The 16,915-nt window shown below is 35.3% G+C and overlaps 3 protein-coding genes across 3 annotated transcripts in view; all 3 read right to left on the bottom strand.

The window, feature by feature from the left end:
- Positions 1-782: 782 nt before the first annotated feature.
- LOC123866970 (glucose-induced degradation protein 8 homolog) lies at positions 783-6,337 on the bottom strand. The gene is made up of 4 exons (XM_045908779.1): positions 6,064-6,337; positions 4,840-5,036; positions 3,866-4,063; positions 783-3,202 (listed from the first exon to the last, which is right to left on the bottom strand). The coding sequence occupies exons 1-4, from the start codon at positions 6,194-6,196 to the stop codon at positions 3,026-3,028; spliced, it is 705 nt and encodes a 234-aa protein (XP_045764735.1). The 5' UTR covers positions 6,197-6,337; the 3' UTR covers positions 783-3,025.
- A 3,213-nt stretch (positions 6,338-9,550) lies between these two features.
- Positions 9,551-16,726, bottom strand: LOC123866974 (akirin-like). Its single transcript, XM_045908785.1, has 5 exons — positions 16,251-16,726; positions 12,683-12,870; positions 11,843-11,968; positions 11,157-11,241; positions 9,551-10,361 (listed from the first exon to the last, which is right to left on the bottom strand). Exons 1-5 carry the CDS (start codon positions 16,429-16,431, stop codon positions 10,351-10,353), a joined length of 591 nt encoding a protein of 196 aa, XP_045764741.1. The 5' UTR covers positions 16,432-16,726; the 3' UTR covers positions 9,551-10,350.
- LOC123866961 (spermine synthase) overlaps positions 11,279-16,915 on the bottom strand; it is a 29,221-nt gene continuing 23,584 nt past the window's right edge. The window contains exons 8-9 of the mRNA XM_045908770.1: positions 12,000-12,009; positions 11,279-11,291 (exon numbers count right to left, since the gene is read on the bottom strand). The gene's annotated coding sequence lies outside the window, so the exon portion shown is untranslated. The remainder of the gene's footprint in view (positions 11,292-11,999; positions 12,010-16,915) is intronic.

Raw genomic sequence — 16,915 nt, forward strand, 5'->3', positions numbered from 1 at the left:
TCGATTGTTATAATGTGGTCAGGAATTTTACTATACATTTTGATTTCTCTCCTAATTTGAATGTGATTATTTTGCATAACATAATGCATTATTTGGGCTGTAGGTAACTAATCCATTATGTGGGATAAATTGATTTCTAGCAATAGCTAAAGATTATTTGAATCAGTAAAAAACAAAAATCATGTTATATTTCTATTATAGAGTTAACTTATTTCTTTTATCACCCTAAAACAGCCACCCTATATGGTGTGTATTCAAAATTATGTTCCACAACATCCCAGATGGGGGTGGATTAACGGAATTCGTATATTATTTTTAACCCCCGACCCAAAAAGAGAGGTGTTATAAGTTTGACGTGTGTATCTGTGTATGTCTGTGGCATCGTAGCGCCTAAACGAATGAACCGATTTTAATTTACTTTTTTTTGTTTGAAAGGTGGCTTGATCGAGAGTGTTCTTAGCTATAATCCAAAAAAATTGGTTCAGCCGTTTAAGAGTTATCAGCTCTTTTCTAGTTTTCTTGTAGAAAAGAAGGTTAGATAACCGTTAGGCTCATAATATTATGTCAATTGACAAATGTTAAGCTGTCAAGATGGACGTTGCCTAGATATATAATTATTTATTTGAAAATTATGTTTTGGAAAACTCAGATACTTTGGATCGTAGGCGCGGAATAGTCCAAGAAAATCGGTTCAGCGGTTTGAAAGTTATCAGGTCTTTTCTAGTTACTGTAACCTTCACTTGTCGGGGGGTGTTATTAATTTTTAATTTACACTTATTATAATAGTCTATGGTGGTACGTTTAGTGGCTTTTCCAATAAACAAAAAAATCTGACCTCATACTGTGATGCATGCGACGTATTCGGTGCGACTAGGTATGCGATCAGTTTTAGTAAATAATTCTTTTAATGTATATACCAATAATAATTATGCTGGAGTTAAATAAGAAGTCAAATAAAATATTAATAAATTATTTTATTATTTCTAAAATTACATACAAAATACTTAAAATTAGGAAAACTCTACTGTCTCTCAGTTAAAAGTATATTTGAAGTAATTTAGTAGACAAAAATCTATGTCTTGACAACAATTCATTAAATAAGAGACAAGTTATTAATTTTTAGAATTGAAACATTTTGATAACGAATTGATTTTTTTAAATACAATCCGAGAATCTTGGTATCTCATTGAAATAAAAATTATTGTGACCCAGATTCTGTTTTTTTTTCGCGAGTTTAGTTTCGTACGAATTTAGACTCGTATTTGTCTGAGAAAAACGTATATAGTGTATGCACTCAACTCGTGCGAGCAGCGACTTGGTGATTCGCTAACTCAGTGATCAACACGAAACTGAAATCATAGCTATCAAGCTAATCTGACATCGAGTTAGTTATACATAGATGCTTTACTGAGTGATATTAATATATTTTTTCTTAGGAAACCTTCAATGGATTAAAAATAAATGTCAAATCAGCTGTGGCAATCATTAAGCCCTCATTCGCCATAGAGAAGAAAAGAAGAAGAAGCCCTCATTCATACGAGAGCTTTTTTAACGTCCGTAAAAAATCGTTCAAGTTGTAGTTCACACGTCAACGCTTTTTCGCTTGTTTGAATTAGGGCTTAGTATTGATTGATTACTGAGTTAGCGAATCGTCCCGCAGTATAACGCTTACGTACAAGTTCGCATTCAAAGTGCGGTTACCCTTAGAACTTAGATGCAAACTCTTTAGAGTGCATAGTTTATTCCTAGGATGCAAGATTTCGTAAAAATATATCTATCAATGATCTAAATTGCTTGTAATTTATTCTAAACATATCTTGCTACTGTTCCTATGGAATTTTTTTATCAACCTCTTTTTTATCGAAAAGTATTTATCTTAATTCTAAAACGAAATTAATGTAACTTCTGGATAATCAAGGAAAACCAGAATAATTGAACTACGAGTACTTAAGGCCAGCTAACAAATTTTGGTACATAATCTGCTTCTCAAAGACCTGTTTCATTTATTGACGCCCTGCTTACTGTCTATTTATTTCCTGAAGAGCATCAGATACAAACATCAAACAAAAATACATAGTTGCACAGAGATCTATAGTACCTACCTATTATAATAGTTCCCTCACAAGTTGAATGAGATTATCTTAAATAAATTTTATTATTTGGAAATCTACAAGTAAATTAATAGCTAGCGATAGCTACGGATTATTTGAGTCAGTTGAAAGGATCTGCAAAAATCATGAGTACAATAATCACGTGACACGTGCGTAGTGACGCACGTAAACCCCTAACACACCGGGTTACGCATACGTCCACGCTTTACGCGAGCGGTGTGCCATGTTTCATACAGTTCCATACAATACAACGCAATGCTACGCGTGACGTCTACGCTTGCGCAGCCTGTGTGAACGAGCTATTAAGGTGGATAAATGGAGTAAGTCTGGTCCGGATATCTTTTTCTATTTTCATAGTAATACTGTCAACTACTATTCATAGATATAAATAATTAATTATGTATTATGTCACTGTTTGGATGTCACTTTTAACTCTATTAAATACTTAGGCAAAAGTGTTAAGGATCTTATACTCCTAATTATTATAGTATGATAAAGATTTTTGCAGATCCACAGTCAGGTGGTCTATAAGGGCCAAAGCACACATGATAACCTTTTTGTAGATCTTTTATAAATGATCAGCAATTATTGAATCGCATATCTCTAACCTTGAACCTGCACAGTGGGTGATTTATCAGTCTATTTGGTAAAATTAAAATTATAGCTTATGACAGCTCAGTACAGCTGTTCCACATGATATACTATATCTATGGCCGGTATGCTTATGCGCCACCTGTCGGGATAAATTGGCAGTGGCAGTTCCCCATTGTCGATACTTATAGAGTCGTGTGTGCTTTGGCCCTAACAAATTACATTACAAATTATAATTCGTCAGCCCACCGCATTTATTTTCCGTAAGAAACCTTAAAATATCAATCGCATCTAAACAAGTTACTCTTCTTCCTCAGTTTGTTTCATTTTGGCTGTTCTATTGTGGCGTTGGCCAGGTCGGTCATCTTTGGGTACTTGACGTTGTGTTTGTCCAGCTCGCTCTGCGACCAGAGGATCATGCGGAGCAAGCTGCAGAGCTTTGGGTTTGTGTATTCTTGGTTCTCCATCTTTAGGATGGCTGCATTGAGTTCGCTTGCAATCTGAAATTTAATTCAAATTCAAAATATTTTTATTCAATTAGACTTTTACAAGTTCTTTTGAATCGTCAAAAGCATCTACCACTGGTTCGGAATGCCTTTCCTACCGAGAAGAACCAGCAAGAAACTTGGCGGTTGCCCTTTTCAAAGATTTGATATACAATATTATGCCATGTATAAAAGCAATTGAAGTCCTGCGCATTGCTGGAGCGAATTGCAGGTCAAATCCACGCTTTTTTATCATTTACATAATCTTCGATAGTATAATATGCTTTTCTCAGGAGCATATTTTTGATGATAATGATAATATCCTTTATTTGCTTGAGTACAGGTGCAAAAGGTGGTACAAAGAGTATATTGAGCCCAATGTTAAAATCTGTAATCTGATTTTAAATAACTAGAAAATGCCCACAACTACACCAAAGTCCAAACCACTGCCTAAATCCATGCAGACGTGTGACCTGACATTTAAAATCTTGTAGATACTTTGATTTCGCTGGAGCTTAAATGCCCATCCTCCCGGATGCAAGCTATGTCAGTACTAAATTTCGTCAAAATCAGTCAAATGAATCTACGGTATCTTAATACTACATCAATCTAAACCACCCCAAAAATATAAACATCATCCCAATTCCCAACTGTCTTAGGAAGACACAAAAATAATACCTTTTGACTATGTGAAGGCAGCAACAGGTCTGCAAACGGTGAAGTGTGAGGATCGGGGAAGGCCAATAGAGCGAGGGATCTTTCCAGCTCAGTGAGGGCATTGCGATCATTTGCTCCGGCCTCGGCTAACGTGGCACTGGCAAAGGCTAAGGCTTCCTCAGCTCTGCCTGCCCGGATTAGCTCCAGTAATTGTAATTGCTGAAACAATATGTATACCAGAGATGCTGTAAAGCATAACTTTCCCATATCCAAAGTACAGAAATGTTTTGAGTAATTTTGGAGAGTGTATGAGAGGTTTTCGGTCTATTCAAAAAAGAGGCTAACTTCATAAAGTAGTTTTTAAATTACTGTTGTAAAAAACTTAAGAATTTCCAAAACTGTTTCTTAAAAAGAATAGTACTCAGAGATTATATCTTGCCTACCTACGTCCTAATTTGTAGATGAATCACATACAGATCTGAGATCCACCACATTATTTAAGTATTATTATTAAGTATTTAAGTTTAATTATTATTATTATTAATAATAAAATAATATATTAGTTTAGGTACTAATTTATAATCATTTGATTGTAGATATATACATACACCACCCACAGTTCAATCTCCTTAACTTCTCCTAATCCTAAGTTATTTGTTATTATTACATCAAAAAGAACCTTAATCTTATGTAGTTTATGGAATGGAGTTATAACCCTCAGCAATGAATAACAACAATGCAAGGGGCATCAGGGCAAAACAATAAAAATTAAAAGCCAACAGGGGTATACACCTGTAAGTTTTACTCACATACTAGCTTACATGATTAACTTAGGACTTTACTAACGTAAACACTCTTGTAAGTACATTTACCTTAGTAAATTGGTTGTCAATTAATTATGTAAGCTACTTAGACTTACATAAGTAAAACTTACGGGTGTAATTGCTGTCTATGACAGCTCTACACCGCATTGGCTGTACAGCTATTTGATTTACCTGTAAATGAAAGTACAAATATCTATCATTGTCCAACAGTTCTGGATGCAATGCATTGACCATGGAGATGGCCTCGGGTATTCTGCCACCCTGCACTGCCTCCCTGATCATGATACGCTCATCCAGTGAGCTGCACAGTGCAGGCTCCTGTAAGCCAGCCTCCTGTTGGAATTTGAGAGCTGCTTCTTTGAAGCCCTCTGAAAATAATAATATTCATATGTGACTTAATCCATCTTATCTTGCTCCAGCCTTTTAGAGGCCTTTACTCAATGAGAGGTCCTTAATATTAAAATGAAAATTATTTTTTTTTGTCAACCAATTCTTTGTTTAGAAATTTATTAAGGATAAATATAAGGTTTTTTTATTTTATTTATTTATCTTGCTCCAGCAATGTGCGGGACTGCAATTACTTTTATATATATTTTATATATTATACATCAAATCAGCAATCATTGAGTTTTTTGCTGGTCCTTCTCGGCACTGAACAGTGCTTCTAGTCAAGTCTTTATACAACATAATGAGTCAGTTCTTCTATCACCATATAACGATTAACACAGTGGAATGCTTTTGTGGCTAACCAGGTCCTTCTGAATATTATGACTTAACTAAGAGCCCTTTCAACTCTCATCAGTAAATAGTGATAATAACCAGGGCAGGTGGGTTGGCATGCTTTCCAAGGCATGGAGGAAATGCAAAGACCAAATTCACACTACCTAACATGCAAGATTAATATACACAGCTCAGCCTGTGCAATATGTTTCTTTGGCAGTTGTTTGTACCTATGCTTATAATAAATAGTAAATATAAATAAGATGTTTGTATGGACTGCTCAAAAAGCAATTACAATAATATACTAGGCTATGCCAGAAACTTCATGAGCTGCATGGAGTATTTAGATTATCCTGTATTTGAGATCTCTTAGAATATGTAACTTTCCAGCTCAAAAAACCTTTATGCATTCAAAAATTATGATGATCTGTTGCTCAATTCTGAACCAACAAAAACACTATAGGATTCAACAATATAAAACTAGGTAAATCTATGCAATTTTTATAGGCTCGACGATTTGATTCTATCTTGACTCAACTCAAAATCAAGGCCTCTTGGACACCCTTTGTTTCATAGATGTTCATATATTGCATGTCGTTGATTCTAAATACTTTGCATTAAACTTTTACTATTTCCTGAGTCTATTTTTCTACATAAAAGCTTAAAGAACCTTACCTGTGACTAAATAATTCATGATCAACATATTCATGTCCGTTCTAGAGATCTGTAAATCGTCTGATTTGGTACGATCGTAGTGTTTTCGTTCTGGCTTACTTGTACCATTATTTGAAGATGTTTCCAAGCTCATTTTCAGATTTTTATCGTTTATAGTCTTAACAATCAAATAACAATGATACACGAAAATGCACAAAATTGATTTAAAAAATCTAGGATGAAAATAAAAAATGACAAGTCGACACAGAACACCGACCAGAAAAAAAAACACACAAGCTCCGGATTCGTAGTCTGTGCACACTGACACATGTGAAGTGACGAAAATTACAATACAGATTATATAGACCTAAGGTGCGTCTACACGGTGCAAGTCGCCCAAGTACCTATGTGCGCGAGTCGTGTCGTCAGTAGTGTAAAGCACCGTATTCGCGGTCTTTCAAAGCTTCAAATGCAGTCCCTGGTGCATGTACGGGTAGTAGTAGGTATAATAGTAGTAGAGACTTCACTTCCAATACTTACTTGAAGCAAATACCTACATGCCTAGTCAAAGCTGGGTACAACGTCCATGTTCAACTGCCTACAATGCTTACCATAGAGAATAATTATACGTCCATGATGCTTACCTATTGCTGCAGAATGCTTCGACACTAAAGGGAATTTAGCATTGAATTTAGGAGGAATTCACGGAGTCTCCCTCACGTAACAGCCATTTCCAGTAATTCAGTTGTCGCCAGTATCCCCATGCACAAAAATATTATGTAGCACCTAGTAACTTAGTAGTACCTAATATTTTCATTATTCTATTAGATTCAAGAAATAAGTTCTTTGCTAGAATGAAATCTGAGCACCTCAACTAGTCTTGTCTTATTACCCTTGGTGTTTTTGTAAAGTGCGAAATATATGAAATCAAAAATCAATTACGATGGTGTTTAACTAATTTTTATTTCAGTTCTTAAACGCCAGTAACCTATAATAATAATAATGAGCTGCTAATACAATTTAAAAAGACCTATCCTAATTTTTATTGAATAATTGTTTGGTAACAAATTAATCCTGTTTGTATTCAATAAAAACTTTAACTAAATTAATGTATGTAAACAAGCCCAAATATACGTAAAAAATAATAATCTCAGCAACGCATTTGTTTATACAAATTTTGCGTTGCTGAGACAAAAATAACTTAAAAGTTTAATAAAGCTAAATAACATTAACCTAAACAAGCCGTGTCTGTATCAGAGTAATGAGTTTATTTACGAGAATAGTCCAATATCATAGAATAGTTAAATTCATACTTTTAGATTACACTAAGAGTAAAAGATAGAATATTGAATGGTCTGATACGCAAGCCTGCTTCGTCATAAGATCTGTGTTGTAAAACACAGTACAAACTTGATAAAAAGAAAATAAAATATAATAATTTTGTGTACGAAATTTATTTCGACAACACTAAAAATTAAACTAAAAATAAAATTAAACAAATCAAAATTATGGCTAACTAATTTGCAATCAACGCATGAGAATGATTTTTAACAGGCACTCTGTGTGAATTTATTATTTGTGTTATTTTAGATATTACTAAGTCTATCTATAGTTTCGGTCACTTTAGAAAACTTAATCAGTTTATAAATTTTGGTTCCTCGTGTCCGTTCCAAACCAGTTGTAAAGGGACCATCCAATAAGTTACATGTTCATAATTTTTCGCGTCAACATGACAGTTTTGTTGCACTCAAGCGCAAAGTCGGAAGACTTAACAGGGCTCTCTCCGTCACTCGTTTCCACTCGTTTCATACAATCGTAGTTCCAATTTCATTTGAATATTAAGCAACCTAAGTCCATAAAATTTTGCAGACATATTCTAGAAACTAATATCTGTGTCTGTGGTGTTTTAGATTTTTCTAAAAATATGTAGTTTTAAAATTACAGGGGCTCCAAGATTTGTATGAAAATTTTAAGACCGCGTAACTTTGAAACCGAATATTTTAACAGAAATCTGGAAAACCACAGACATAGATATTAGTTTCTAGAATATGTCTGCAAAATTTCATGGACTTAGGTTGCTTAATATTCAAATGAAATTGGAACTACGATTGTATGAAACGAGTGGAAACGAGTGACGGAGAGAGCCCTCTTAAAGCACTACGGCCCCATTCGCACGACAGCTTTTTAACGTCCGTTAAAAATGCGTTTCAAATAGAACAAGCATTGCATTCCCAAGTATGTTCACACGAAAACGCTTTTTTAACGCGCACTTTGTATGTTCGGCGCAACGCTGGGTTTTAACGCAACGCTTTTTAACGCGAATTAGGGCTTAATCACTTGTCAGAGATAAAGACGCACAAAACTAATTTTATTAATTGCAATATAATATATTTGCTTGTGCAAATCGCGTACATAAAAAGCAAACGTACACGATTATTAATAAAATTGATTACTTAAGAACTGCATCGCACAGCGCACACTACAGACCGATAAACGGTGAAAAACCGTAAAAGACAACGGACGTGTGCGCACCTCCTTAGTATTATGCCATCAGAAAACTGCCTTTAAAGCGAGAAAAATTACTGGATGGCCCCGCAATAAATCATTTGTGTAGCCTCACCTACCCCCATTATTTTTCAGTGAAAATCAAACCTAATCAGCCTCTACCCTCTTACGACATACCCTCCCTGGATCCTCTCAGTCTATGAACACAATTATGCAGCAAATCTTAACTAAGCATTATAAGCTAATTTTATTTTATGTTTATGTGGCATGAACATTCCTGTGGAACTTGACTGTGTCAATATGGCGTGTAAAAACAGAAAATATGCCACATTGGGCAAGATACAATAGTCATATACCTACAATCTACATAATCTGACATAAAGAGTCGCTTCGACTTTAGCAATAGAACCAAAAAAAAGTATGTTGAACATTGTATTGCAAAACTAATCTTATTTACATAACATTAAAGTAAAGTCGCCTAAATAACAAATATACGCATAACCGTAGGAGAGCTGATGTTTTCATGTACACTTTTTGATTCCGTAATATAATATCAGAGTACAATATAGTCATTCATTCAGTGGCATCGTATTTATTTCGCAAGGTTTCAGCTTAGAGCACTGCGCACAATAGCTCAACAGTCAACACTGTCAAACGGCGAGTTTTTTTTCTCTCTCGTCTGTCTTTATAAACATTAGCCAATCTCAAGTTTGTAGTTATTTGTAACAAGTTAAACTATACAAGTATGGACCCCGTCTGTGCCGGCGCTCGCCGACACACGCACGGCTGTAAGGGGTACATCACTTTCCAGTCAGTTTTAACAAAAAAAAAAAAACCGTTACATGGCAATACAAATCTTTTTTCTCCCAACTTTATTTGATAGACTTTGATGAAGTTTTTAGTAAGAGTGGTATTCTAGAACAAGCATGAAAAGTTTGATTCGTGAACGTGGGCTTGAGGCCCACGGTTCTGTTGGTTTGGGTCTGAAATTCTATGGAATTCGGCAATCTCCTTTACTCTTGCATAACTGGCAAGCAAAAGGCTTTTGACCTGTTTGTCATCTCATGTGGCAAATAGGTCAAAGTCAGGTTGTATCAAGTGAAATGAAAGTGGAGAAAATTCCGAGTTCACAAGTATAAATGTACAACCACATTCAAATGTACCAAACGACAGAAAAACAATTTCAGCGTTTATTGAGACAATTCGTAGTCAGGTTTTAGTTTTCAACTTTTGTTTTCGCCTGAATGCCTGCCTAAAGTGAAAAAAAAAAAAAAAAATGAGTTTTCATGTGGGGAACTAAATTAGCTAAATTAGGTTTACTATTCGAAAATTTAACTCACACTTAAAGGAAGCGGCCTTTCACAAGACGTGTTAGTTTTAGTGTGTTAACTAAATTACTGGACAGTTTCAGTTTTCGAAAACTATAAAAAAAACTCAGCCTTAGGGGTATTACAGCTAGTATTTAAACTGTCTTTATTTTTTAAATTTAAGTATAGACTAGCGCTCGGCTGCAATCACACCTGCTGGCAAGTGATGATGTAGCCTAATGTGGGGTCTGTTGAGAAATATACCGAAATAACTTAGAAAAATAAATAAACCTATTTTATTTGGAAAGTTAAGGGCCCTAACAGTTTCCACGCTATGTATATTGACAGCAGCCAAATTCCACCATCACAAGTTACATTTTCAACCATTAGGATACTTCTATACTATTCCCGCATATAATTTTCACATATATACCAAAATATGTTTGTCTTGATATTATTGTTTGCAGTTTTAGTCCGCAAATCCGCTTCGCTGTTATTAGGAAAGATCTGAAACAAAAAGAAAGACATTAGTGCGTGTAACTTTCACGCGCGGTTGAAGCGAAACTTCTTTGATGTTGTAGCTTATGTTAAAAATAAGTCATGTTCGAATTTAGTAGTTTTGTAAATGAGATCTTTGTAAAAATTGAGCTTTTAATCTATGGCAACCTTGATAAAAGATGGCGGCCTGAAAACAAGTGTTCTGTTTGGCAACCATTTTCAATATTAACATGACAAAGATCTGAAAACTCACAACTTCTCAAGTCCCGCCTTTACTTAAAAATGTTAAGTTAAAAAAGAAACACAGACACACAGCAAAAGAGAGCAGCAAAAGTATGCCACATTTGTGACAATCGATTTTGTCGTCCATAAGCTCTTGCTTTGTATTTAAAAGGAAAAATGGCATAATAGCATGTAGGATCACTTGTAATGTGACCCGAGAAATATACATACGGCGGTGAGCGCCTTTGACGGCACTAATTTAGTACGATAATGAATTGCACTTTATTGAGGATTGTAATTGTTTTAAATAAGCGTTTGAACCTTGTTTTCATTTTTTTAAAGTATTAAACTGTAATAAATATGTCTTAATACAGTTTTAACCAAAATTGTTGTGTTTAAAAAAAACTTCACTTTAAGATCACATTGGATTGAAAACGGTTGAAGTGATACACAGGGTATCCAAGAACATGCATGCTTCTCAAATAATGAGAAGAAGCCTAACATGCCAAGCATTGCTATTTATTCAAACATCTTTGCGGTTTCCGTGCTTGGAAGGTTATATTCTGTGATGATGGTACTCACAGCTGGGCACAAGGTCCTGGTGCATGTGGTGCTCTGCGTCCATGCCCAGCGGCATGCAAGTGTTGGGAGGAGGCCGGCGCTGCACCTGCAATGTACACAAACTCACATATTAACCTTCTATTCTTCTCTATTACTCTTTGTAGGTACTGCAGCTTTGTAATCCGCAACGTCAATTGAGTGGAGAAGTGTTTGTTGGTTCTTGGATTCCTTTCTTGAGAGGCTTTCCCTACTCTTTGTTAGACCTAGACATTACAAAGGCAACACAAGATATAGGTGTCACATATTAATCAAACAACTACCATACTGAATATTATAAATGGAAAAGTGTGTGTCTGCTAGCTTTTCATGGTCCATCAGTTTAATTGATTTTAACGAAATATACTGAGATAGCTTTAATCCTGAGGGTGGACATAGACATTTCATCCCAGAATATCAAAAAGTACCTATGGGGGATTCTTAAAAACCTAAAGGGGGTCTGTAAGGGACAAAACCCCCATTTACATACAACATACATATGCAATCATTTGTTTGCTAGAACTTTAGTGAAGTGTATGCTAAGAAATGCGGAGTACAATCCGCTGTGTGCGATGACGCGCCTTGGGTACAAAAGTACCCTGTGGAGTGTTCCTCGTCTATGCAGGGTTTGAGGCTCGTATAAAGAGCTGCCGTATAGGCGGGGGGTGTACCTGGTCAATGTTGAAGCGCACGAAGGCGTCGTACTGCTCGGCGAGCTTGTTGCTGAGCGCGGTCTCGTACTCGGCTCTGAGCGCCGCCTCCTGGTCGCTGAGCATGCGCTCGCAGATGATGCGCACCTGCAACACGTCACCAGAACTCTATTCCAACTTGCAACTAGCGATGGGCGGTCGTTGCAAAAAAAACAATCGAATGAATCAAACAAACAATCGATTGTCTTCTTCACAAAATACAATCAAATAAAAAATGACAATCGAATGTAAATGGAATATTTAAGCCCAAGGCGGTGGTTATGTCAAGTTCTGTTAACCAGTTAAGAATAGATTGGACAAACATTTGGAATACTCGAAGCACTTCTGATAGAGACGCATCAGCGAAAGCGGCTGTCTATTATCACACTAATCACACTAATATTATAAAGGCGAAAGGTTGTGTTTATGTGCGTGTGTGTCTAAGTGTGTATATTTGTTACTCCTTCACGCAAAAACTACTAGACAGATTTGGCTGAAATTTAGAATGGAGATAATATGCTGGATTGGCACATAGACTACTTTTATCCCGGAAAAACAAGTTCCCACGGGATTTCGAAAACCTAAATCCTCGCGGGCGAAGTCTAGTAAATAATAATAACGGATTGTTCGGAAAGGAAAACAGTGTAGGTGGTCAGACAATATCAATCGAGTTACAGAGAGCCCTGCTGGATTCAGGCGGCGTGATGTGTGAAGTCCATACAAGAGGCCTATGTCCAACAGTGGTTCCTATCAGCTGAAGATAATATATCATTAATGTTGAAGACGTCAATAGGGCGTCATCTACCAGCAAGTGGTATCTACCTGCTTGAATGTGAAGAGCGCGCGGCGATGCACCTTCTGCCGCGCCGCCTGCGCGGAGCGGTGCGGCGGCGACGAGTCGCCCTCGCTGCCGCTGGACGACGAGCACGACGCCACGCCCGACGCGAGGCGCAGCTGGCGGCGACGCTGCAGCCGCTTGATCTCGTCGCATATCTCCTGAGCCATGCGCTCTGCAACACCCAACACGCCCCTACATCATCTGCCTCTGTATTAGCCATGGGTGATTGTTGCAAGAAAATAATCGAATAAATCTAACAATTGAACATTCGATTCAATCATCTTCACAAAAAAAAAACAAATGAATATAAATCGACAAGTGTTTGTTCAATTATCAGATTGATTATTATTTATTCATTACAAATGCAGATCGCATGGTCTAGAATGAATAATCGAAAATCTAAGTCAATTGCATTGGCTTTTCTGTTCATTAGTCTCAGACACACGCAAAACTCGGAAAAATTGAATAATTCGATTGTTTTTCAAATGAATTGCTCATTACTACTCTACATCCAAAGCTGGACATAGGCTTTCCAAAGAGCACGCAACAACACCGTAAATTGAGAAAAATCTATTTAACCCTACAAATCATTATTAATGTTACAAGATGCTAGATAATGTCTTTAAAACCCCAGCCTGAGGTTAGGAGTTAGGACTAATGTGTAAATGTACCAAAAAAATATTGAGGCTCATAGTGTGAAATTCTAATGTAACAACCCTGCGAACAGCTTATCATGGAAAAAACTTCTGTAAACTCAAAGGACTATTTGAATGTTTGTCAAATAGCAGAGACAATAAAATGACACTATGACACTATTTTGTATTGCATAGCTCATTTTTTGTCATGTTATATAATAGGATTTATCAAACATACTGTATAAATGGATGTCTGTCTGTTGTTTACCATTTCACAAACCATCTTTTTAACCAGTCGGGACCAAATTGAGAACAGAGATAGCTTGCATCCCAGAGATGGACACAGGCTACTGTTTATCCCAGGAAATCTAAGATTTCTCACAGGAATACTGGAAAATCTAAATCCAAGGTGACAAAGTGGCAGGCATCATCTACTTTTTAATATTTCCTCTATATTTGAACTTGTTTCAGTTGGAATAATATTTTGGTGCTGCATAAATATGTACTTTAGACAGTTCAAGGCAAGCAAAAGAGTTGATTATTTGAAGAAGCTTACTTTTCTTCATTGTTTGGATTATAGGCATCAAGACTAGAATTTAGCATTTTCCTGTTAGAAAAGTAGAATAACAAGAAGCAAAGATGCCAAGGGCAAATAAAATGAGTTTACAAAGAAAGGTCTATGTCATAATTAATGATTAAGTTAAGAATTAATGTCAATTGTTCATTATTTAAATGAGAGTGATTAAATTTCCACACAAAGAAGACTGAAATAACCTTAGTTGAGGTTGAATTGTAAAAATTGATGACCATTATGATTACAGGGTACACAAAATAAGTTTTACCATCATTAATGCTTCCAATTGTAATGTTTGAAAATAAAAAGCTTGATTTAAGTAATTAATGCTAATGGAAGCTCTAATGCGACTCCATTTTTGCAATTTTTAACTCCCAACCCAAAAAGAGGGGTGTTATAAGTTTGATGTGTGTCTATCTGTGGCATTGTAGCTCTTAAACTAATGAACCAATTTTAATTTAGTTTTTTTTTAAAGGTGGCTTGATTGAGTGTTCTTAGCTATAATCCATGAAAATCAGTTCAGCCATTTGAAAGTTATCAGCTCTTTTCTACTTACTGTACCCTTCACTTGTCAGGGGTGTTATAAATTTTTAATTTACAATTGTTAAAATAGCAATACAGGCCTAAAACCACCTATCCTTACAAATAATTTTAAATTAAATTTAAACATCATCATCATCATGATGAGCAACCAATCACCGGCCCACTACTGAGTACAGGTCTCCTCTCAGAATGAGAAGGGTTCAGAGTTTTAGACCATCATCCGCCACACTGGCCCAACACAAATTGGCATACTAGAGAGAGTTGTGTGCACATGTGTATATAAATTGAAACATAACAAGTCCTATAAAATATGTTATCTGAATGGATAAACCATTTCATGTTTCTATTGCAAAAAGTAGATACAAACCTTAAATGTACAGTAATTCAATAGAATCATTGTTGTATTTTAAATTAAGAATTTGTGACAAATCAACTTTTTGCATAGCTTACGAACAGTTGATTCTCCTCATCTGAGGCGGATATATTGCAAAAATATACTGCAAAGACAAACTGCACATATGGAATATTTAATTTGTATGGAATAATAGTTAATGTTTCCAGTTTACAAAATAAATTTTACAGAATAAAATGAAAATTACACAGAAACAGTCAATGATTTTCTTCAGGATCTTTGTGCTTTTGACTGGCTATTAATTTATAAAACGTCTTTCAATTTGCTTTGACTTTCAGCTGTAGCATAAAAACAAAGATCTTCTACTTTGATGTACAATAAAGTATTCATTCATAAAGATTAACCTTTAGACAAGACAGTCAAACAGATCAAATTCTATGAAGAAATAATGAAGCTCATTAACCATTTATAATCTTTTTAACGTTTTGTAGTAAACCAAGGCACCCTTATAGTTTCATCCAGTCTGGTCTGTCGGTCTTCCATCCATTGCAGCCATTTTAAAAATAAACTATATGTAAAGCTGAAATTTAGCATAGTTGTAGAAACTTACTACGGCTACACAGATATTAATTTTATTTTTTTAAACCAGATTTTTAGGGTAGCTTCGGAGTATTAAAATAAAATTGACTAAAAACCCCCCTCAGTTATACCTCATTATATAGACATTGTGAAATACCTACTTAATGAAATGCCACAGGTAGGATTTCTTAGACAGTTTATGAAAAAACTACTAAGTATTTAAGAAATAAATAGGCAGGTAATAATAAATCACCAAGGTTTTTAGCATGGCTATAGAACTCTACCGTATGTGTATTCTGATATATATTGACCAGTCTTCCAGATTTACATTGCAAGAGCTATAAGATCCACAAATAAGGAAAAATTCTGCTAATCAATGAATTTTATGAAGGCCAAAGAATATTGCATGACTTATATTATGTAGGTCAAAAAATTCACCATCAAATTTTTCTTAGCTTGTAAATAATTTTGATAACTCCATTTTGTAAGCAACATCTTCAATCAAGTCAGTCCAGTGATTAGAAGACAGTATGCACAAAAAAAAAATACACCCCTCCTTGTGGCCTTTTTTTACATCCTATGAATACCTATCTAACTTAAAACTTGCTCAGAAAGCTTGGTCAGTTTTTGTAATATTTAGCTTCTATTTGTAAAAGAGAAAAATAACAAAGCCATTACGCCCAACGGTCATATTACATGCCATCTCTTTCTAGCACGATAAAAATAATATTCACGATATCTTCAAACAATGGCGATAAATCATGCAGCAGACTGCTTAAAAAAAATTATAATAACATAAATCATTAAACAGATTTCACTAAATGATCAATAACTATCCTGTCGACGTAATTCATCAAAAATAAACAAACCTGGGGTCAATTTTGCAGGTGCACTAACGGTCTCACCAAATATTGAACTTTTATTTTCAGTCATTTTTAGTCCAGGACTTGTGCTCGAGCTTGCAGCAAATGGAGCACATCTTCGCCTCTTTGCTGGCAGCTGTGCCATGGACTCCCAGTCAAAATTCCTTTTAAGAGTAGCACACGCCATTTTCTTTTTACGCCCAAGAAAATGTCCTTTACCGATTTGATACAACCGATAGTTTTGTACTTGTCAGTAACTAAGCAAAATAAATAATATTACGGTTTGTCGAAGAATATCACTAAAATTTAATAACAGATGTTTGTACACTAATAACTAAAAGGATTTCTATAATTATTTCAGATTATTTCTTCGCAACTTCGTTTCTCCTTTCGAAATCCAAAATCGGACTCGATCACAAGAATGACATTTTATTTTTTTGTTTTTAATTTTTGACAGCAGAATCGTTGCCAATTTCACTTGCCAATCGTTGCTGAGCAAGCGTACCAACATTGAACTTTAAATGTCATAGACAGTAGACTTCCTGTTTGGATACTCGTATCCATTCAAACCAAATTTTTTCAATAATGTAAAAATATCTAATAGATTTTCTAAATAAAAGCTCTAAACTGCATTGTACTCGTTAAAGCTCTTTCAATCCCATTTTTGCCAT

Source organism: Maniola jurtina, chromosome 7, assembly GCF_905333055.1.
Source record: "Maniola jurtina chromosome 7, ilManJurt1.1, whole genome shotgun sequence".
Taxonomy (NCBI): Eukaryota; Metazoa; Arthropoda; class Insecta; order Lepidoptera; family Nymphalidae; genus Maniola; species Maniola jurtina.

What these genes read in the sequence shown, in the direction of transcription:
- LOC123866974 (XM_045908785.1), bottom strand. Translation starts at nt 16,431, where the DNA reads ATGGCGTGTGCTACTCTTAAAAGGAATTTTGACTGGGAGTCCATGGCA. An exon ending in ACCTGCAAAATTGACCCCAG is followed by an intron (nt 12,871 to 16,250) that starts GTTTGTTTATTT and finishes TGGGTGTTGCAG; the next exon opens with AGCGCATGGCTCAGGAGATA. An exon ending in TGCGCTTCAACATTGACCAG is followed by an intron (nt 11,242 to 11,842) that starts GTACACCCCCCG and finishes TGTACATTGCAG; the next exon opens with GTGCAGCGCCGGCCTCCTCC.
- LOC123866970 (XM_045908779.1), bottom strand. Translation starts at nt 6,196, where the DNA reads ATGAGCTTGGAAACATCTTCAAATAATGGTACAAGTAAGCCAGAACGA. An exon ending in CATGAATTATTTAGTCACAG is followed by an intron (nt 5,037 to 6,063) that starts GTAAGGTTCTTT and finishes TATTATTTTCAG; the next exon opens with AGGGCTTCAAAGAAGCAGCT. An exon ending in ATTTGTACTTTCATTTACAG is followed by an intron (nt 4,064 to 4,839) that starts GTAAATCAAATA and finishes ATATTGTTTCAG; the next exon opens with CAATTACAATTACTGGAGCT.